Source organism: Crotalus tigris, unplaced genomic scaffold (assembly GCF_016545835.1).
Source record: "Crotalus tigris isolate CLP2741 ecotype Arizona unplaced genomic scaffold, ASM1654583v1 scf7180000023829.5930981, whole genome shotgun sequence".
Taxonomy (NCBI): Eukaryota; Metazoa; Chordata; class Lepidosauria; order Squamata; family Viperidae; genus Crotalus; species Crotalus tigris.
The window spans coordinates 3,410,310-3,432,862 of NW_024100213.1; the positions used below are offsets into that span (position 1 = coordinate 3,410,310).

At 38.3% G+C, this 22,553-nt stretch overlaps 1 protein-coding gene across 1 annotated transcript in view; it reads left to right on the forward strand.

Moving 5' to 3' along the window:
* MARCHF4 (membrane associated ring-CH-type finger 4) overlaps nt 1-22,553 on the forward strand; it is a 129,295-nt gene that overhangs the window by 103,589 nt on the left and 3,153 nt on the right. The window contains exon 3 of the mRNA XM_039321880.1: nt 4,294-4,486. Within this exon, the coding sequence (XP_039177814.1) occupies nt 4,294-4,486 (193 nt within the window). The remainder of the gene's footprint in view (nt 1-4,293; nt 4,487-22,553) is intronic.

Below are 22,553 nucleotides of genomic sequence, written 5' to 3' on the forward strand. Positions count from 1 at the left end.
CGGTTTTTTTTTTAGCCCTGTTCTTTGCTGTATAATGATGACTTTTGAGAAGAAACCTGCCAAATTACACACAAAAAAACCCATACATTAGAATTTAGATGGTGGGAAGGAAATAGGCATTAGATGGTTTCAAACTATATATGTCATTATTCAAAGGTTAGCTTCTAAGATGTCATAATATCTTTTTTTGTCATCCTACCCGTATTCTAAACCAGCAAAAATAACAGTAGGGTTTAATATGACCTCAATGCCCTTTTCTAGGCTCCACTGGTTAGGCTCAAAATAATACTTGCTTGTATTTTGAAACGTACCAATTCAGTCTCGGAAATTGGTTTTGCTTGAGATATTATAGCAAGCTGTAAACATACTCAGCTTGAGATAAAAATTAGTTTGGGTTACCGCAATGCACACTGCTTCCACTTAAAAAACAATTACCCCCCTCCTACCTACTCCCAATAAAACCAACTGTACGGGTTCCACAGTGATTTCCAAGGAAACTTCATAATGTTTTAAGAAATCTTCATTTCCCAGTAGCCTTGTATAGCCATGTAGCACACGAGGCAAAGCATATTGGGAAAATTCCCGCTTACTTCAGTGATGTGGCCATTTAACTTGAAATGCTCAAATTAAATGAGTGTTTTCTAGCCCAGATGGCTATAAAAAAACCTCTCACCTCAGTGAGACAGGTAATGTTCTGGCATTTCTCTCTGGTGGAAATAATCAAAACGTAATCTTAATAACCAAGCTATCTGTGCATCTGCATAACAGACTGGAAAGCTCATGAAAGAACAAAAGGTTATTCCTGGGTCCAGACGTGTGCCAAAGAGTCAAAGAATGATTCTATACATTCAATATTAGAAACAAGAGGGGGAATGAACAAGGCTGAGGGGACAATTTAGAATGAAACAACCTAAGGAAAAGCTCACAAAATGTAACGCAGGTAGTCCTCAACTTGCAACTATAATTCTGTGCTAAGTGAGACATTTGTTAAGTGAGTTTTCTCCGTTTTGTGACTTTTCTTGCCACAGTTATTAAGTGCATCACTGCAGGTGTTATGTTAGTATCCCGGTTGTTAAGTCAATCTGGCTTCCCCACTGACTTTACTTGTAAAAAGGTTGCAAAGGGGGATTACATGGCCTGAGGACACTGTAACCATCATAAATATGAGTCAGTTGCCAAGTGCCTGAATTTTGATCATGTGACCATGGGGATGCTGCAACAGTGGTAAGTGTGAAAAATGGTCATAAGTCACTCTATTGCAGTGGTTCTCAACCTGTGGGTCGGGACCCCATTTGGGGTCGAACGACCATTTCACGGGGGTCGCCAAACAACGGAGTCCGCCATTTTTTCCCCTTTTCCTTAGCTGTGCTACTCCCTTTTATTCTATTGGCTTTTGAAAGCCAATAGAATAGGCTCACTTGAATAGAGTCTAATTCTATTGGCTTTCAAAAGCCAATAGAAATTGTCCAGGCTGTCTCTGACCTGCTGAGCCCGCCAAAAGTCCCATTCTGCAAATGGTGCTGCACCAGTTGAGTAGTCCTTGACTTATGACCGGTTGAGTAGTCCTCAACTTACGACCGGTTGGGGGGTTGCGGCATTAAAAAGGTTGAGAACCACTGCTCTATTGTAAGTTAAGAACTACTCATCTCTCTCTCTCTCTCTCCCTCCCTCTCTCCCTTTCTCCCTCCCTCTCTCTCCCTTCCTCCCTCCCTCTCTCTCCCTCAGTCCCTCCCTCTCTCTCTCTCCCTCCCTCTCTCTCCCTCAGTCCCTCCCTCTCTCTCCCTTCCTCCCTCCCTCTCTCCCTCAGTCCCTCCCTCTCTCTCCCTCAGTCCCTCCCTCTCCCTTCCTCCCTCCCTCTCTCTCCCTTCCTCCCTCCCTCTCTCTCCCTCAGTCCCTCCCTCTCTCTCTCTCTCCCTCCCTCCCCTCTCTCTCTGGAAGGAGAATGCTCCAAAAATCCTATAAACTCTGAGACTAAAAGACCTCTGAGGTCCCTTCCAGCCACTAGGATTCTATGTTCTCTGCTCACATAATTAGAATAAGCAGAAGACAAGGCACAGGAATGTTATTTTCAACAGAGTCAAATGCAAGGATCGTGATTGTTTCATATAACCTAGATCAGGGTTCCCTAAGTGTTGTTTTAATAAAACTTCTAACCATGAATTTGTTCTTGGAATTTTTTTTTACAATGAAATAAATTATTGAATTCAAGGAACTGGTAAGAAACGACAGAATTCAAGAAAATCAAAGTGGCATTGTTAGAAAAATACTAAAGCCAGATTTCACTGCACTTTGAAGATTATGGATAGAGAGAAATTTTAAAGAGAAATGTAATGTCACATGATTATAAAGCTATCACCCAACTCGGTTTACTGTTGGGATGAAAAATAAGGAGCAAAGGAGCACACCATATGCTATGAAAATGGAATAAATGAATAAACAGAATACACTGAAAGAAAAGGAGAATGACTCCTGAGTTGTAAGTTCAAAGTTATCCTCCTTGCATGTTAGCTTAATAGGAAATATTTAAGATACAGGTAGTCCTCGGGTTACGATGGCAGTTGGGACAAGGATTGCCATTGCTAAGTGATGCAATTTAAAATGCAATGTTATACAACTGCATTGCTTAGCAAGAGAATTCCAGTACTGTTGTAACCCCCAGGACATGGAGGTTGTTAAGCAGAAAGTGATGGGAGTGCCAGGTAAGGAGTGTAAGAATGCCATGGGTAGGAGGGGAGGTAGGAAGAGGGGTGCCGCAAGGTCAAGTGCAGTAAGGTCATGGGGTGGAGAGCATGGATGAGTGCAGGAAAACCAGGAGACTTGCCACATTCCCTGCCCCATTGACTTTGCCCTGAAGTTGTCTCAAGATTGGAAATATTGTAGAGATACAAGATCTAACCTGCATTCATTCAGGTGACCACTGGGTGGCAGCAATAAGTGAAGCTATTCTTATCACTTTGCTGCCATCTGCAGCTCAAATATAGAGGTTCTAGCAGAAAGATGGGGAGAGAAAGGGAGATTTTTTTTTTACCACCTATCTTGTGATTGTGTCTAGCAGAATGAGGAAGAGGTAATTAAGAATCTTGATTTTAATTGTAATACACGTAACAATTCTGTTTTTTAAAAAAAATCAGGACAAAGACTAGATAATGACTCCTGCAGCCTCCAAACTAAATGGCATATAAGCAAAAAGAGGCAGTTCATGAGAGAATGATAAATTTGGCAAGAAGCCAAAGGTCATCAGAGAAAGTGCTACTGTTTCAGCCTACTACTTTGGTTATTTTTTTTAAAAAATGTTACCGTACCTTATTAGTATTCCAAAACAGGGATATGGTTTTTTTTTTCCTGTGTTAATGAATCCTTTAATGGTATGTTTGGACTGTAGGATTTCTCCAAAATACGCAAGAAGCAGATTTCTTCTTCTCATTTTTCAGAATTAAATATCACAGATATTGATAGATGAGCTAATGAAAAAAACTTCATTTTATTTATTCATGCATGCAATTGATATAGCTACCATCTCAAACAAATGACTCTGGATGACTAACAATAATTAAAACAGAAAAAACCAACAAAAATTTAAAATATTCATGAAGATGGTTTAATTAATTCACAGGCTTTAACAGACATTTTGACACACACACCCCAGTCCAGGAACAGAGCCGTGTCTTCAGGGCCTTGCAAAAACTAAAGGGTCAGGACTAATCTGATCTCTAGGGATTGTCCCAAATGCTATTTTATTTCCTCTAATTTACAGTATATTTGTTTGTTCAGTAAAAAATAGTTTTAACCATTGCTTAATGCTGGGATATCAAGGTGACACAAAAGAAGTATGAAAACCAAGATATATTTGAATATAATGCAACAAAATCATGGCTATTATTATCACAATTAACATTTTATGTTTTAGTAGTCTTTTTAGTCTTTTTTAAAACAATGGAGTTCAACTAATTCCTAACCAACCCTTAAGAATGCAGCTGGATAGAAGTGTAGAAAAATGACAGGACTGGGAGCACTAACACTGGAGGGATAACCAGGGCAGGAATTAATACTGTCTTTTTCCAGATGCTGTCGCAAATTCAGAATTGCTCTTTCTTCTGGGAACTACTGCATAACAATGAAGTCCATTTTGTTTAAATTGCTGCTACAATCTTGTCCAAAAATCCATGTGGAAATGTTATTGGATGTTAATTAGCGTGATTTGATGCCTATGAATCAGGAATTAATTCCATTTATCTCTCTTTTTCTTCCTGGCTTGTTTGTTGCTGCCTTCCTGTTGCCTGGGGCCTTACACAGTGGCAGACCATTTCTCTGACCGTCATCGAAAAAGTTCAGATAGCAGCAGCCATCTTGGGGTCCCTTTTTCTTATCGCCAGTATCTCGTGGCTTATCTGGTCAACTTTCAGTCCATCTGCTAAGTGGCAGCGCCAAGACCTGCTCTTCCAGATCTGTTATGGGATGTATGGCTTCATGGATATTGTCTGTATAGGTGGGTGAATGAATTTCTCAAAGTATGGGAAGTAGCCAATGGGATTTGACTCTAAAATGTCCCTGGGCAGAGCAATTGCTACTTATCTTCTTGACAGGGCGTAAAGGAGAAAGTAGAAATTAAATGGTTAAGAGCTAACTAAAACATGAGGATTAAAGTAGACTAACCAACTTCTCTGCTACATGGTAGCTCTTCTTGTCAACCATTGTAAACCATCTAAAAATCTTCCCAGTATGAGATTAAACATAAGTGTATTAATTCAGAATCAAAGTGGGTAGTCCCTAGTGGTTGAAATAGCCTATAGTTTCTCTGTTAAACTCCATAAAATAAGATATGAAATAGTTATGATTCAAAATGGTGGCTATTCTCGCTTATGCTCCTATCTTTATATGCAGAAAAGCTTAAATACATTTGCTTCGTTCAGGGAGAATGTACTTTTTAACTTTTAGACATGAGAATGTTTATAAAAGTCAGAATGAATCCAATAATATTTGATGCTGGAAATCAAATTCTGCTCTATTCTGCAATGCTGGTTAAGGAGAGCTTTCGTTTTATTCCTTCAACATCTTACAAGTGCAAGTTCTGATATTGTCTCGGGTGGCATAACTGAAGTACAGCCTATTCTGATTCCTAAGATTATTGTACCTCCTCTGTGCAGGAACATGCCTTTCTCTGCTTTTGGTTTTCTGCAAAAGAGAAATTTAACTGTAGAGTTGGGGTCACTGGGTTTGTTAACATTCCTTTTTTATGTATGGTGGTTAATACCATTTGAACTGAATGACTGGGTTCACACGTTACAGATAGTTCTTAACTTATAACTGTAATTGAGCACAGAATTGCGGTAATAAATTGTGGTGGTCATTAAGCAGATCATCATATGACTGTGCTTGATTTTATGACCTCTTTTGTCATGAAGCCAATGCCGTGGTCATGAAGCCAATGCCATGGTCATTAAATGAGTTTGTTTTCCTCCATGTCTGTTTTTTGCTGGAAATCAGAAGGAAACCAGCGAAAAATGCCAAAAAGTATGTGTTTGCTGTAAATGGCAAACTGTTTTCCAAGTGTCCAAAATGCAATCATGTAATTGGAGAAGTGGCCCTCAAAACTTTGAAAAAGTGTCCTAAGTAACTCTGGAGAGGTCTGTCAGAGCATGCACAGTCTTATTGCACTGAGGTAACCCAGGAGTAAATACAGCAAACAATGGTTTGTATTAAATGTTGGTTTATATTACACTATCTACAAATATATTCTAGGAGCAAAATACATATACGTGGTAATACAGCAAACTCCAATACACAGCAAACTGAATACAATAACACAGGAAATGGACGAGAAAGACTCCAGCAAGGCCTTCCCTTTTATACTTATGTTCTTAAAGGGATACAGATTCCTGCTGAGTCATTCCTAACATTACATCATTCATCTCACATTATACAAGCTTTGTAACTTTGAATGGCAACCGGTCATTAAATGAGGACTACATGTATACCGTGGTGAACTGAAACAAAGCACATTTAAGCTAGTATAGTACATGTATCTAGCCAACTAACACTTTGTGCAACCACAGAATCCCAAGAGACAACATTTAAGATGGTATTACCTCCTATCGCATGTATAAAAGCTGATTTAGCAAACAGTTGAGTCTTCTTGCAACGTTGGCAAATGTTTTTCACGGAGGTGAGATTAATTTTGGGGGGATATCATGCAGTCTGCACAACCCACAGTTTTCTCCTCCATCTGCTGCTCACCACAGACTGTTTGAGGTGATGTGCCCATTAGGCAGCATGGCAGTCTCGAGGAGGAGGAGGAGGAGGAGCTTTTTCCAGTGTTTCTCAGGGAATGGAAAGAGGCAAAACTGTAGTGTTTATGTGTTTGATTGCTGATAGGAACACAGAGGAAGTAAGTGGGTAGCTAGTGGCTGTCAGGAAGTTACATGATTAACATAACTTTGATAAAGAAGGAAAGGCTGGAAGCAGTTGGTTAGCTCATCTATCAGCAGGAAGTAAACATTCTCCTTTCATCCATGAGTTGGATGCCATAGGAGCAAAATAAGCCAGTCCTTAATTGGAGGGGGGCAGAAAATAGGTATGTTTTGATTGCATTTAAGAATTGGGCGTGATTTCTTAATTTCTGCTTCATTTGATTGCAACCTTTATGTGTTTTCTGAAGAGCATTGAAAATTGGATCATACACTAAAGTTTTATCTGGCACAGAAATGCAGCGAAAAATTATTTGCTGATTTTTTTAAAAAAAAATTATCACAAGCTGTTCATAGATAAGATCAGGACTTTTTTTGGTCATAGAACGCCCAGAACGGAGTTCCTGCACCTTTTTTGGATGGAACCTTGTAGGGTAGGCAAGGCGGGTTGTATGACGTGTGTGAGTTCCGGCACCTTTTTTTTTTTTTTTTTTTTTTTACAAAAGAAGCATTGGATAAGACAGTATATTAAGAAAAAAAATCACCCGAGATTCTGTTCCATTTACACTTGCCAGAAAAGGAATCCTCCTGGCAAGATATTTTAATTCAAAGGTAAAGTTCATTGCTTCTGCTTTTAATTCCAGGAACTATAAAATATGTGTTGCTATTTCCCAATGGAAAAAGAAGTTTGGAACTGTAAGGTATCAAGGCTAAGTGCTAGCATACAAAAAAATAATAATAGCAATGTTAGAGAACTGTGGAAGTGTGCTGCTGTCATACTATCATGATTTGGGACATGCATTTTCGAATGTTTTTTTTTTTTTTTACCTTTATACAGTATACAAAAAGGAGAGAAATTTGGGATATAGAAAGCCTCAAGCAGTATACACAATTTCATTTGGTCAGCAGGACTGTTGCTTCATGCCAACATTAGGAAGACCTAGGAAATGATTGTAATGCTGCCTGAGCATATAACAGGTAACCTACCTTCTTAGAGTAGTCTCAGGACATCCAAGAGATGAGATGCAGGACATAGAAGGCTCAGCAGAGACCTTAGGATGGAGATGGGAGTCAAACTGTCTGACAAAAGCAGCATTGTACTACTGCAACCCAAGACCTAGTCCTTTGTGTAGTGATCTTGCACACACATGTGAAAAAATGGTAAGCATGAATCACAACACTGCTTTCATGATATCGACAAAAGCAGGCAAAGTTGCAGACTCCCATGTGCAGTCTGCTACAACTAGAAAACTCTTAGTTGCTCACATGCCTGCATCACTTGGGGTTATCCTGAGCACGAGAACAAGGGAACCCTGTATGAAAAAGGCTTCCCACGTGACAAGCTAACCTTTCTGTGCAGCAAAATGCACATCCAACTGGGTCCTGTCATTCAAAGTAGAAAATTATGGAAAGTGAGTGATTTCCTTGTTGCCTTAGTAATGGAAATAAATGTCTGTTCTCTCCATCTACAAGCAGCAACAGATTGGGAAGGAAATGCCTGCAAATATGTTTGGATCAAATAGTGCATGAAATAGAAAGGCATTTTTTTTCTCTAAAATACATCATCTTAAATAACAAAATGTACAGTGAAAAATTGTGGCACATCATGGAACCACCCCAGGTGAGGACCTTTTGTGAAAGAACATTGCTGGATGAAAGCTTACATACTGGCTCACTCAATTTGTGATATGCTTAAGAGGAGATTGTATGGAAAGAAAGTTAAGCACAGGGATCTTTTAGAAGGAAGAAGATATGTTGGAATGCAGTTGGAATGGAATTGTCACAAGGACCTGCCCTAGAGTGCCTGTCATGGGCATGAACTGTAAAGAGCAAAGATCCTTCTCAGTATAGCCAATTTGTCCCTAATGAGCAAAATCGGGAAATAGATCTTTTCCTCTCTACAAACCATGCCCGTCACAGATATCCTTAGGCAAAAGCTTCTGACAATTGTACCACTATATTCCATTTTTAGATTATATCCATATTTACCATTTAAGCTGCTGTTCTGTAGGCTCATACTGGCTTCAGAATAACAGAGTTGGAAGGGACTTTGGAAGTCTTCCACTCCAATCCCCTGCTCAAATAGGAGTCCCTATACCAGTGGTTCTCAACCTTTCTAATGCCGCGACCCCATAATACAGTTCCCCATGTTGTGGTGATCCCCAACCACTTATATATCACCAGGTGCCAGGGGCGTGGCCAAAGAAAAGGGGGAAAAAATGGCGGACTGCGTTGTTTGGCGACCCCCGTGAAATGGTCGTTCGACCCCAAATGGGGTCCCGACCCACAGGTTGAGAACCACTGCCCTATACTGTTCTGGCAAAATGGCTATCCAGTCTCTTCTTGAAAACCCCCAGTGATGGAGCACCTACAATTTCTGGAGGCAAGTCATTCCACTGATTAATTAATAGAATAATAGAATTGGAAAAGTATTTTGGAGGTCTTCAAGTCTAACCCTCTCTTCAAGGCAGGAGACCTTATACCATCCTAATCAAATAGTTGTCTAGTCTCTTCTTGAAAACCTCCAGCGATGTAGCACTCACAACTTGGAGGCAAGCTGTTCCACTGAATAATTGTTCTAACTTTTAGGAAATTTCTCCTTAGTTCTTGGTTGGTTCTCTCATTCTTCATAGGGATATTTCACCAAAACCCCTTCCAGAAAGGCTGGAAGGAACATCTACAAAGATCCCTCCACAAGGCTCTCCTCTTGCTGACTATCAGATGGTGATTTTTGTCCCTTTATTACTATCCTGACAGATGTCTCTGCTGAATCTAAGCCATTTTAAGAAATTCCAGTCTGGTCTCAAATACTCTGGTGGCACCTTGCAAGGTATTCAGTCTGTGAGCAGCCACATCCTCCCATTGTACTTCTCTTGCACTCTCTGCCTTTCTCTACTTGAAAGCAATGGTCAGTTGCTTTCCTCCTTAAGGACAGGTCTTGCTATCAATGTAAAATGTATCTATTTGATATATATACCATATAACATGTATGTATGCAAAGTTAAATCGAATGTATGTATACCAAGAATCAAAATTTACACACTGAACAGCCAGGGATAACAAACAGCAATAGAAATAATACTTTGTTCCTTTGCTGTGTTTTTAGACCTCCCCTCTCTTAATGAGGAATGCTCAAATAGCAGGATAGCTTTAATTTTTGCCTTGCTAATAGAAGTCAAAACCTGACAGAATTATTCTTAATGACTTCCACCCCCCTAAGCTTCCTTCTTTTCCCTGTATTTTCCTTTTTAAAAAAAGATGATGCATTGATTCACCATTTTTCCCACCATCTGAAGCAGAAGAGCTTCATCTTCAGCTCCCAAATAGTCCCAGTAACCTAGTCTTCTTGGCTGTTCCTCCTTCAGCAAAGTAGTCAGTTGATTATTGGTCTTACAAACATGCTTCCAGAAACTGAAGCATGCTATCCCAAGGGGGAAGGAGCACTCAAGGTGGCATAAACCAATAAAGCATACAGTATTTGAGAGCTGGATCATAAACTAACCCTGTAGTTCGGTTGACAAGACTGGGAGATTAATAGAAGACAGAAGTTTTCTGCCATCAGAAACAATTGCCTGCTTCTGGCAATAAAGCAATTAGACAGCCCTGGCTCAGAATAGAAGTAAGTAAGTTGTCAGGTTGAGCAAATGAGGTTTTCCTTTGCCTCATATAGATGAATGGAATCAAGGGAGACCTGAGCTTTCTAGTGATGAGGTCCCTAAATGGGGTCATGGGTAATCAATCTTGGAGAATGCTACACCCATGCTCCAAGTTTTGGTTGATGTTATTGTTTAATTGCTGCAGGTTGTTTTAATTAAAAAGCCAGGTAGCGTGCTGGCAAGGAAAATAGCCATTTCAGACATTATTTTTATTTCCATGATTGCCTTTGGATTGAATCTCAGCCTTATAAGCATTCATGGAAAATAAGAAATGTATTGTAATTTGCCCAGAATTGCTTTGGATAATGAGATGGGCAGCATTTATATTTAATAAAATAAATAAATAACAGGAAAATAAGAATGAGGAGTGATAGCAGCCCAAGGCTTTGTCCCTCTACCCAAGAAACAAAAAGAAACAGGCATGATCTGGTCAGTGACCCCTTGGGGTGCCAGCAAGGGTGACCGGGACTCACTGTACCAATTTAGTTTCTTGTGCTTATTAAAGCAGCTTTTCTTCCAGACTTCTGCTTTAAGAAATTGTCTCCTTAAAATTAATGCAACTCTTAAAGCAGCTACATCGTTGCATGGAAGCTTGGGAAAAGGCAGGCTTCCTTAGAGGTACTTTGTTATGAGCAGCCTACCCTTTCCTCAGAGAGAAGTTCTTGGTCAACCAGGAGGAAGAATTGCAGAGCTGCACTGCTTGAGTTGGTTGTCTCTGTTGGTTCCCACAGGACTGCTCTGTGTTTTTTCTAGCAATACAAATAGCAATACTACTTTTCACCCCTCCTTCCCATCTATGTGGCAACTTAGAACGAAAAAGAAGTTGACAGCCTCATTCTATCTAATGGAAGGACCAATCCAGAGCAATAATATTACTGTACATGCAATAATAATAATAATATCCAGATTCAGTTGTTACCTTCTCCAGACTAGGCTGGGCAAGAGTCCCACTTGGAGAGCCATTGCCATTCATGGATCTACTTGGACAAATGATCTGTCTTGGAATAAGTCATAATCTGTCTCAAGATGGGAATTCCAGGAAACAGATGATCTGAGAGCTGTTGATTGCTGAGTGAAACCAGAGGCATGCAATAAATTCCAAAGACATCACTATCTGACCACAGGGAATAGAAGACGAGATCAATAGCCAATTAAAACTGATATGTGGCATTTGATCATTTGTGTCTTGATGTGAAGGGTAATTAATGGAAGTGCTGTCTTTTCAGCATTTACAACTCAGGTTCTGGATCAAGATTAATGGTGGCTTTGTTGTAATGGTGCTTGCTGGTGAGTCTGCATTGTTTAAAAAGTCCAGAGCTGTGATAAAACTTTAGTGTAGACCCCCTCTAACTTTTGTGTGTTATATGGGTGAAATGGTCTGAGATGTAAGATAATAAAATACCCATGGACACTTTTTTAAAAAATAACATAGAAAAATATCTTTAAACCCTGCTGATCACACCAGGATAGGGTTGAATTCCTTTTTATTAAAATAAACCCAAACAATGCCACTCAGCCCAAGCAAATGCTAAAATAAAGTGTCCCATTTTGAATTACGTAGAAGAAAATCCACATCCAGAGTAAAAAGATTACCCCTGAATTTAATCCAAATGCAGTTATTGTGTTTTTAAAAATAAATAAATAAATGATATTGTGATGTGCATATATGATAAAATCTTATTATGTAACTATCCATGTTAGATCTACCAAACTGGTTATTGTTCCCCAATCCATTTTTATTTCTTATTAACTTTTCTTCTACTGAATGTTCTGAATATTTGTTTCTATCCTAAGATTTTAGTTTTCCTCTTCTGTTGAATATATTTAGGAAGAATAGAAAATTATAGAGAAGTTTAATGAATTACATTGGCATGAACCAGATTAGCTATACATTCTCTCTTTTTTTACCCCATTAATTTCTTAACTGAAACTAGAACACTGCTTACTTCAAAGGGGAATAGCATGATTGGTATGAATTCAGAAGAATTGCCTCTTCTGAAACTCTGCTCACAAAGTATCTCACCCAAAAATAGAGTATTCATACAAAGATACAGGCAATCCCCAATTTATTTTTATTTGCAATGTTGCAGATTAGTGGAACAGAAATTAGCTAAAGGAATGGAATGCTATTGGGTTTTTTTTCAATAAATAATTCAGTTTCTGAATTAGTTTTAAATTATTTTTCTATTAGTTCCTTAATTTAGAAGAATTCAACAGCAGGTGGAAGGAACTGACCATACAAACATACATTTTGTAACAGAGGAATAATAGGAATCAAGTTGTAATGTCTTTGAGCCAAATTTGGTCTTAGCCAAAAATAAGATGGCATCCCCTGCATACCAACCAAAGTTTAAAACTTCATTACATAATTTCTCAAATTTGGCCATATTATCTCTTAGTCAAAATATCACTATCGATGTAACTTCCTGTGTGTTCATACTGACGTATTTATGTATTTTCTCAATTCACTGTCAGCCAAGAACGAGTACGTTCTCTAAGAAATGTTATTCTAGTTTAATATTAGGAAGTAGCTTTCCATTTTAAAGGAACAATCAATCTGACAAATATACAAACATACATTTTGTAACAGAGGAATAATAGGAATCAAGTTATAATGTCTTTGAGCCAAAAATAAGACGGCATCCACTGCATACCAACCAAAGTTTAAAACTTCATTACATAATTTCTCAAATTTGGCCATATTATCTCTTAGTCAAAATATCACTACCGATGTAACTTCCTATGTGTCCATACTGACGTATTTATGTATTTTCTCAATTCACTGTCAGCCAAGAATGAGTATGTTCTCTAAGAAATGTTATTCTAGTTTAATATTAGGAAGTAGCCTTCCATTTTAAAGGAACAATCAATCTGACAAATATAGAAATGCTTCCAAGAAAATAAAAAGAGTTGGGCTGAATCATCTAATCCAGCATCCCATTTTTCACTGTGAAAGATCTCTCTGTGAAATTCATGAGCAAGGGAAAGATATGAAGGCAATAGCATTCTCCTGGAGGTTGCACTTAGTCATAATGATCAGTGAGCATTGATAGAATCATCCTGTATAGACCAGAGCCCCTAAGCAATTGGTGATCAACACACTCCAAGGCAGAGAACTCTATAACTGATATGTAAATAGCATGATAAAGGACTCTTCCTAATGTGCGTTGAATGTATTGTCTGTGGTATCTGCCAATTGAACAAGTAAAATGAAGTGTTCACAAGGTGGCCTAAATTAGCTAAGGAAAGATTAGGACAATCTGACTTTAAGCAAATCAGTTTTACTGTTAAAAACGTTCATTTGTTTTAAAAAAAATCCAGCTTTCCTGAAGTCCAGCTAAATATTTGAATAACCTGCATCCAACAGAAAAGCCGTTAGCATATTGGCTTCAATAGCTTTATGTGCAATTGATGTTCATATTGGTGACCTTTCATGATCTTCTGTTGAATTCTTCCCATCAGTGTATAAAATACCAGCTCAACATTACCACCTTTTCAGAATTTCTCTGATGGTGAGTTCTGTTGAGTGATGCTTTGCATTTGATATTTGAATTGTGAACATGAATTCCATCGTCAGGTTTCTCCTGCCAATTTCTATGTATAATATTTCAGCTTTTTTTGTGGGATTAAAACTTGGTTATTTCTGCCAGCTTTGAAGGTTGGGTCATTGTAATGTTGGTCCCCCTGAATTTTACCTTCAGATATTCAATGATTCTCCTGTGCTTATTTGCTTTTGATATGCTTTGATTTTTATTTTATACATTTATATTTTTAACCTCATTACAGGTGGTGGGAAGTATGCAGCTCAAACTCATTAGTGATTGAAGTGGCCTATAAGCTCAGTAAATAACTAGGTAAATAAAGAAATATTTTAAAAATCCTGCAAAATTCGGTAATGAATACACAGACATAAACAATTATTATATGGAAATAATATGAGGGTTCCTATATTTGGCACAGAAACAATATAATGGTTTAGATTACTGATTAATTGTTTGACTGACTGACTGACTGACTGATTGACTGACTGACTGATTGATTATATGGCATCATGTCACTGTTGATCACGTACCTAAATCTTCCCCAAGATCATTTGTCACAAATGAAGGCAAATATACATATCCCAGGATAATGTTAGAGGATCCAATGGGGATGGGCTCCAGCACAAATCCAAAAGCTTGGAAGACCAAACTTCTGATCCCAGTGACCGATCCAGATTGGATCCTACAAGATCATTTGTCTTCAACTTGGTGCTTCAGGTCTTCTAATGGTGAACTCATCACTTTAGTAATTGAGTGAGTCCATCCACCTTGCTGCTGGTCATCTGATTCTTTCCTTTCTTTTCATCTTTCCCAGCATTGTAGGTGTCTCAAAAGAGCTAGATAATGTGCCCAAAATATAGCAATTCAAGCCTGATCATTTGTACAGCACCTCAAGTGAGAACTCTGAATTGATTTCTTCTATGATTAATTTGCTGGTTTTCTTGCCTATGGATGGTATTCCCACCGAGTCTCCTCCAACACCAAAGTTCAAAAATGTCAATACCTTTTCTATCCTGCTTCTTCAGCTTTAATTCAGACTGTCACAATGAAAACCACTGCCTGCACAGTTCTGATCCTTGGAGGTATAAACACTTTGCAGCATCTTAATATCTTTTCCAAAGTTACTCTACTAAGTAGTAGGGTGGTAGACTGCTGGTTTATTTTTATTTTACTTTATTTATATTTTTTATATTTTGCATTTATATTTTTATTTATATTATATTTTTACAAATAACTCAGGGCAGCGAACATATCCAACACACCTTCCTCCTCCTATTTCCCCCACAATAACAGCCCTGTGAGGTGGGTTGGGCTGAGAGAGAGTGACTGGCCCCAAATCACCCAATTGGCTTTCATGGCTAAGGCAGGACTTGAACTCAGTCTCCCGCTTTCTAAGTTGGGGCCAAAAGTGGCTCTCATGGTTTCTTGGTTACTGATGACAGTTGATCTAAAAGACAGAAGCTACCCAGCAGCTTCAGTATCTTCATTGCCATTTCTAAGGCTGGTTGTTATACCTGTTAGCATTTGTCTTCTTTATATTTAATAATAGTTCCACTTTGCTCACTGTGTTTCCCTTTTCATTATTAGAGTGTGCATTTAAATGCAATCATCTAAATGCATCTAGGACAGGGGTGTCAAACTGCCAGCCCGCGGGCTGGTTGCATCATGCAGAGGCCGCACCCACCCCAGCTCCGGCAATGCAAAAAAAGTCGTGATGTGTCGCAACATACGTGACGTGGCAGGTTTGACCCCCATGATCTAGGAGATTATTTGCATTTTCAGTTAACAGAATACTGTCACTAGCATAGCACGGGCTATTGATTATTCTTTCTCAAATTTTAAAACTATGCTCATCTTGTTCCAGTCTGGCATATTGATTGATTATTTATTGATTAGGTTCCATCAACTCCTTTTTATTATGTAGATAGATTTTCTCCATGCAGTCTATCCTTAGCCTGTTCCTTCAGGTCTCCCAACAGTGCAGTTATCACCACTGTAACTAAGTCCATTCACCTTGCTTGCCCTCTTCTTCTTTTTTGTTTCCCCTTTCCAGCTTTAGAGACTTTTCAAGACAACTCGATCTTTGCATAATGTGCCCAGAGTAGGATAATTGAACCTGGTCATTTATGCCTCTAGTTGTTTGTTGTTTATTGTTTGTTCTTGTTGTTTATTTATTTATTTATGAGACTTATATACCGCTTTAAGTGCAAGCACTATCTATATTTACATTGCCCCCAACAATCTGGGTCCTCATTTTACCTACCCCGGAAGGATGGAAGGCTGAGTCAACCTTGAGCCAGTGAGATTTGAATCACTGACCTGCTGAACACAGTCAGCTAAAGTGGCCTGCAGTACTGCACTCTAACTGCTGCGCCACCTAATAAAGCACATGGCGTTATTCTTACATTATCTAGGAGACCACAATGTTATTGCAGAGTAGTAGTTTGACTGTCAAGTTACCAGCTCTGTTATAGGACATGCTCGCACACTTCTCTAGATCACCATAGGAGTGCGAGCTGGCTTTGCACCAGAAAGAAAGAGAACTGACTCTTCCTGTAGTGTCATTCAAGACCCCTCCTTTCTCAGAGCTGCCTCAACCAGGAAGGTTCAAAGCCAACAGGAATCTAACTACCTTCACAGAACACCAGCTCATCTCCCGCTGAAGTGGTATCTATTTATCTACTTACATAGAACATGCTTTCAAACTGTTGGGTGGACAGAAGCTACATGCCGACATGCAGTGCTAGGATTTGAACCGCTGGGGCAGTGACCATCTCCAGTATCATTAAATCAATAAACCACCATGCCTCTATCCCTCCAGTGAGAACTCTGGGTTAATTGTTCAACAATCCATTAATTTGTTTTCTTGGCTGTTCTTAGTATTCTCGCATATTCAAAGTATTAGTATTCAAAGATTTCAATATTTTTTTTCTATTCTGCTTCTTTAAAGTCCAACTTTTGCTTCCAAAGGCTGTCACAAGGAATGCTGTGGCTTGTGTGAGTCTGATTTTTGTAGGTATAGAAATATCATAGCATTTGTATATCACTTCCAAGGCCTTCGTGGCTGCGCTAACAAGTGGTAGTCTGTGGCCTATTTCTTAACTGCTTGTTTCTTTATTGTTGATGACCGATCCTAAAAGGCGGAAGCTGTCCAGCACTTCATTGTCTTCACTGTCAATTCTAAGGCAGTTATTCTACCTGCTGTCATTAGTTTGATCTCTGTATATTTAATTTTAGTTCCATTTTTTCACTGTAATCTTTGACTTCCAGTAGTAGGGCTTGCAGATCCTTTGCATTTCATTATCAGGGTAGTCTCATCAGAATAGTGCAGCTTATTGATGTTTCTTCCTACAATTTTAAAACCACACTCATTTTCTTCCAATCCAGTTTCCTTTAATATATATTTAGCATATAGGTTGGATAAATAAGGGGAAATAATTACCCTATGCTAATTTGGAGCCAACTGGTTTCATCAAGTTCTATCCAGACTGTCACCTCCTGTCCTATATATAGGTTTCACACAAGAACAGTGCAATGTTCTGGGATTCCCATTTTCCTAAGCATAGTGTATAAATTAATGAGATTGGTGCCAAGTCCTTTCTCTAATCAGTGAGACACATACAAATTTTCTTTTTTCTTTTTTGTATTCTTTCCATGCAGGGCTCAAATCTATGTTGGATGATCCTAACCATTGCTTGCCTGTGAAAGTTGGAAATCTTTTTTGAAAACTTTTCATGTTCTCCATGTCTGTTTTCACCTGCAATGTCTTTATAGATGTTGTCCTAATACTGCTTCTCATCTAACCAATCTCTAAAATTCCTTGTTAAGTTCCTTCATTAGATCTTTGTCTTTTTTGGTTTGGGCTTCTCTTTTCTTCTTGGCAATTTTCATCATCAATTCTGATAGACAGTTTGCTTTCTTCTGTTTCTTGAGACATTTCACATTAATTGTTAACTATACCTTTTTGATTTCATTCCACAGTTGCTCTGGTTCCCTATCAATGAAATTCAGGATGCTCTCCTTGAAAATTGTAGATCTTATCTTGGTTCAGAAGATACGGTTCAGTATTTATCTTGGAAATTGACAGGCTTTCTCTTCCTCCTCCTCCTCCTCCTCCTCCTCCTCCTCCTCCTCCTCCTCCTCCTCCTTCTTTTGAAACTTTCACATGAGGAGTTCATGATCTGTAGCACAATGGGTCTCTGACCACATCTTTGTTGTTGTAGTTGAGCTCTTCCACCTCCTTTTACCAATAATATAATTAGTATGCTCTCTCGATACTTGGTGTAGTGGTTAAGGTTCAGGCTAGAAACCAGGAGACTGTGAGTTCTAGTCCTGCCTTAGGCACAAAGCCAGTGAGGGAACCTTGGGCCACTCACTCTTTCTCAGCCCTAGGATGCAGACAAGAGCAAACCACTTCTGAAATTTTGCCAAGGAAACTGCAGGGATTGGTCCAGTCAGTTCACAGGAGACAAAACTGACTTGAAGGGACCAAAAGTAATTCCTACATTGACATTCCAGTTTTCAGTCATAAGCAGCATATCTTGCTTGCATGTTCTATCAATTTCAGTTTAAATCTCTTATAAACTCATCAACTAACTCTTCTCCTGCATTAGTGACTGGAACATTAACTTGAATAACTGTCATTTTAAGAGGTTGTCCACAAAGTTTATTAGTCAGCATAGTACCCAAATACTGTATTTGCCATATCTTTCCTGATTATGAAAGTAATGCAATTTCTTCTTTATTTTTCATATCCTGACTAATAAACCCTGTGATCGTCTGACAGAAAGTGTGCAATTTCAATCCATTCAAATTCACTGATGCCTAAGATGTTAATGTACTATATAGTCAATTCTTTTCAGCTTTTTTCTGGGTTGAGCTTTCCAATGCTTTTCTGTTCCATATTCTCACTGTAATTCTTTCTCTAGATATTCTTTTCCTGCATGGCAATATTGATAACTACTCCAAAAGATCTTCAGCTCTTCCTCAGTAGCATATTGACTGCCATTCAACCTCAGCAACTCATAATCAGTCACTATGTCATCAATCACTTTATATTGCTAACCATGTGCTTTTCTTGATAAAATGCAGGGATGTTTCACTATTGCCTTCCCCTGTGCAATATGAAATGATTTCTTTACAGTTCTCATTGAAATGATCACCCATTTCCAGCATTTCCTATATTGCTGCTGTACTGCTACTCCCAGACGTAGGTGCCTGTTGGATTTAGCTGGGCAACTGGAATGACTTTCACAGAGTCAAACCTGTTTTGGGCTTCAATAGGAGACCACCTTGACACCCTGGAGCTATAATTTAATGTAGGAAGTTAAATAATATCCAAAACAATGGTGAATCACTTCCCTACAGTTGCCCCTTCCTATGGTCATCTGAGAGTTAACTTGAAGTTATATGGGTAGGGAGATAGATGATAGGACAGAGATATACCAGTAGGTAAAGATATAGGTAGAGATAGAGATAGAGAGATGATAAGGTTGGAAGTAGAGATAGAGAGATAGTCTTTGACTCACTCCAAGACTCCTACTGTCCCCATTGACTTTTGTCTTCTTCTTGCTCCCACTGCTGATGAGGCATGCTCGCCCTGGCTCTCCATGAGGAAACCATGTGAGACCATCTCCCCCAGGAGGAAACCGCCATGTGCAATCTTGTAAAGAAAACCTCATGTGGCCAGCAGCTGCCTCATGAAGGACCATGCCAAGCATGCTTGGTCAGAAACGGGGAAGAAATGGTGAAAGTCAGCTAGAGTGGCAAGGGCTGCAGAGTGCAGGGAGCCAAAAGGGCATAGACAAGAGGGAGGGAGGTGGAGGTAAGAGTGGAAGCAACCCTGTGGTTATAAGTACAGGTAGGCTGCCAAGTGACCAAATTTTGTTCACACAACAGTAGGATGGGGAGCTGCAGCAGCTGTAATTTTTGAGAACTGGTCATGAGTCCCTTCATTCAATACCACCATAATTTCAAACAATTGCTGAATTAATAATTGTAAATCAAAGACCACCTGCAAAATCTTTAGATGGACAGACAGATAGAAATAATAGAGATGATAAAAGTAGAGATGGATATCCATAACTGAAGCAAAAAGTGGAACAAAAAAACCTGGACATAGTTTCAGTATTAAAAGCCACAGTTATTTGGTGAAACGTGAGCCTTTTTTTTTTTTTTTTTTTTTGCTAAAGCTGCTTATTTTGATGAAAATCCTGGAACTCCTTGCTGATGACTGTTAAACTGATAAATGTCCCTACTAAATCCTCATCTTTTACAATGCAAATAGATTGGCATTATTATTTCCACTGAGTTCATTGCTTGTTCCTTTTTAATTTTATAGCTTCCTGAGCTGAGTGCTAGAAAATCAATAAGTAATCTGGATCCTGGCAAAGTAGAAGAAAGTTATGTTTTGCACTTTTAGTAAATATTTTGAAAATTAATTTATCTGAAGAAAAGGGCGCTTAGTTCATATACTAACCCATTCATCAATGCTGTATTATAAATTGCATGGAATTCATATACGCTTGTTTAGAAGATGAAACAAACAAAGAAACAAATTTAAAATATTTGTGATAAGCTTTAGGAATAAAATAAATTGAACTTTCAATATCTAACCCATAATCTGCTGAAACAGATTCTTAAGAATGTGTATTTGGATTTAAATAATTGAGTTCACAATTTCCTGTCAAACATTTATGTGATCTGTAGGAATGCTGTCATTAATTTTGAAGGTAGAATCTTGCCTCAGTATCAATATTTGGCTCCTGAAATGAATTTTTGAATTCTGGGAACAACTGATTTGCTAAAATGCATACATATTGGATCTATTCAGCGGAATGGGAAATGGATAGATGACAGCACAGGTTTTTGTGAATTATAGCTTATATTCCTTATCTCGAATGCACAATGCCTGGTGTATTTAGCAATTGCTATGTTGTTTCTCTTAATGGAAACATTTCTGCTGAAAACCTACATCTTCATTCCTATTGAAGTAGTGCATTTGCCTCTTGCAGAATCGCCTTCTCTGTAGATATGCAGTTTGCATAAATTGAGTGACCATTCAGAGCAGGCACTGCTTTATAACCTTTAAGAATCCAAAACAGCTAAGAAATTCTCTGTTTTGTTCAAGCTCTGCCACTGTGCATGTCTGAAAGTGTTTTGAATTGTTTGCACATAAAATGAAGTGCATAACCAGCTGTGTACTGGAATTAGGAGATTAAGTTTAAAGTATAGGAGCAGCACATAGCAGGTGCAGCCACAGCATCCTGAAGTTCTGTATTGTGAAAGGAGTTAAGGTGATGTTAGTTATAAAGTTTTGGTAGTTGCATACCGAAAGGAATTAAGGTTATTACTTCTTAGGATGACTATTGCTGCTATTCCTTTGTATGCTGCCTGCCACTAGTTCAGTTAGTCTCTTAGTTATCAGCAAATTTTGTTTATAGATCATAGAGTTTCCTGCTTTTTGATATGGAAATATTCAGCACCAGAAAAATAAGGACCGTAACTCTCCACACCTTGGTAGTAAGTCCAGCGCATCTTGAGGGTTGCTGTTTGGGTAGGTACACAAAATTAAGCTTTAGACATATTTGGTTATGTACTGTTTTAGGTTATTTACAGACCTTGAGTTTGGAAAGAAATTTACTATTGTTTCTACATATGCAGAAAGCACAATGCTGTCTGTTAGTTATATAATCTCCTTTATTCCAAAAGGAAAGAGATTGAAGTTAAGAGCGTAGATGTAACAACATGGAAATTTGTTCAAACTAAAGAGGATGAAATCAAAATCGACTCTGAGAAAAAAAAATATTTTTGGAGGAAGGCACTATTCCAGTGATTAATATCTAAACTCTCTAAATTGACCACATGCAAAATCAAGTTTATTTGGTCAGAAGTGGTATAATCTCTTCTCAGTTTATGCTGGAGATTTATAAATATAATGTAAAATCTCATTACCATCTCTGCAGTGTAAGATAATTTTTATATTGAGATCACTTCCTGACCTCCCCTATTAGTTATTTCTCATTAGCTTAGTACTTTAGATATGTGCAGAGAGTTGTTATATTCAGCCTCTCATTTATTAAGAGGATCTGTTGAGTATATTTACTCTGTCAAATTATAATTTTTATCTCTTCTTTCTTAACCTTCTCTCCCAGTTCTAGTTCAGGCTAGTTAAGCCTTTATTTCCATTTTACCCAAGCACATTCCCTATAAACCAAGACAGCTAAAATGTGATAAAATGTGTGGCCTGTCATCACAAACACCAACTCTTTAGACTTGCATCCTATGAGTATGTATGTCATGGAGCTTGGATTATGATATCATGTTGCACTTTTTACCACTTTCCCAGTATATAGTTATGGAGCAATGTAGTGTTTCATGACCAACTGTTTAAAAAAGAGCTGGGTAATAAAATAGTAATAAGATCTAGAAAAGTTTTTCTGAAAAGACTTATTTTATACACTATATACTCACATATGGACTACGGATTGAGACTCTATTTAAGCCTTTAAGGCTTGTGACCCATATATTTTCCTGAAGAAAGCCAACAAAAGCTGTATATCTGTAACTTGGTGAAGGGTAAGAGCAAATTGGAGCAAGTATGTCCTTCTCTTGGCCCACATTTCTTTTGGAATTACCATTATAGCTGCAAAAAATGATGGCTGAATTTAATATAAAGGGCTTCCTTTATGTAGAAACATTGTTCTTCTGAATACTGAATGTTGGAGAACAAATGCCTTTCTTAGAATGCCAGGAGGTATTTGGTTGGATGAAGCTTGTAGAAAAAAAAATGATGATCTAGAGGGAATTTTATCTGATGTAGTAGGGCAATTAGGCAATTAATATGCTTTCAAGGTTCTTCAATATGCTTTCACTATATTATACAAAGAATTAAGACTTTGATTGCTTCCAGGCAAGGAAGCACTGGAAATCACTGTACCTCATTCATAAAA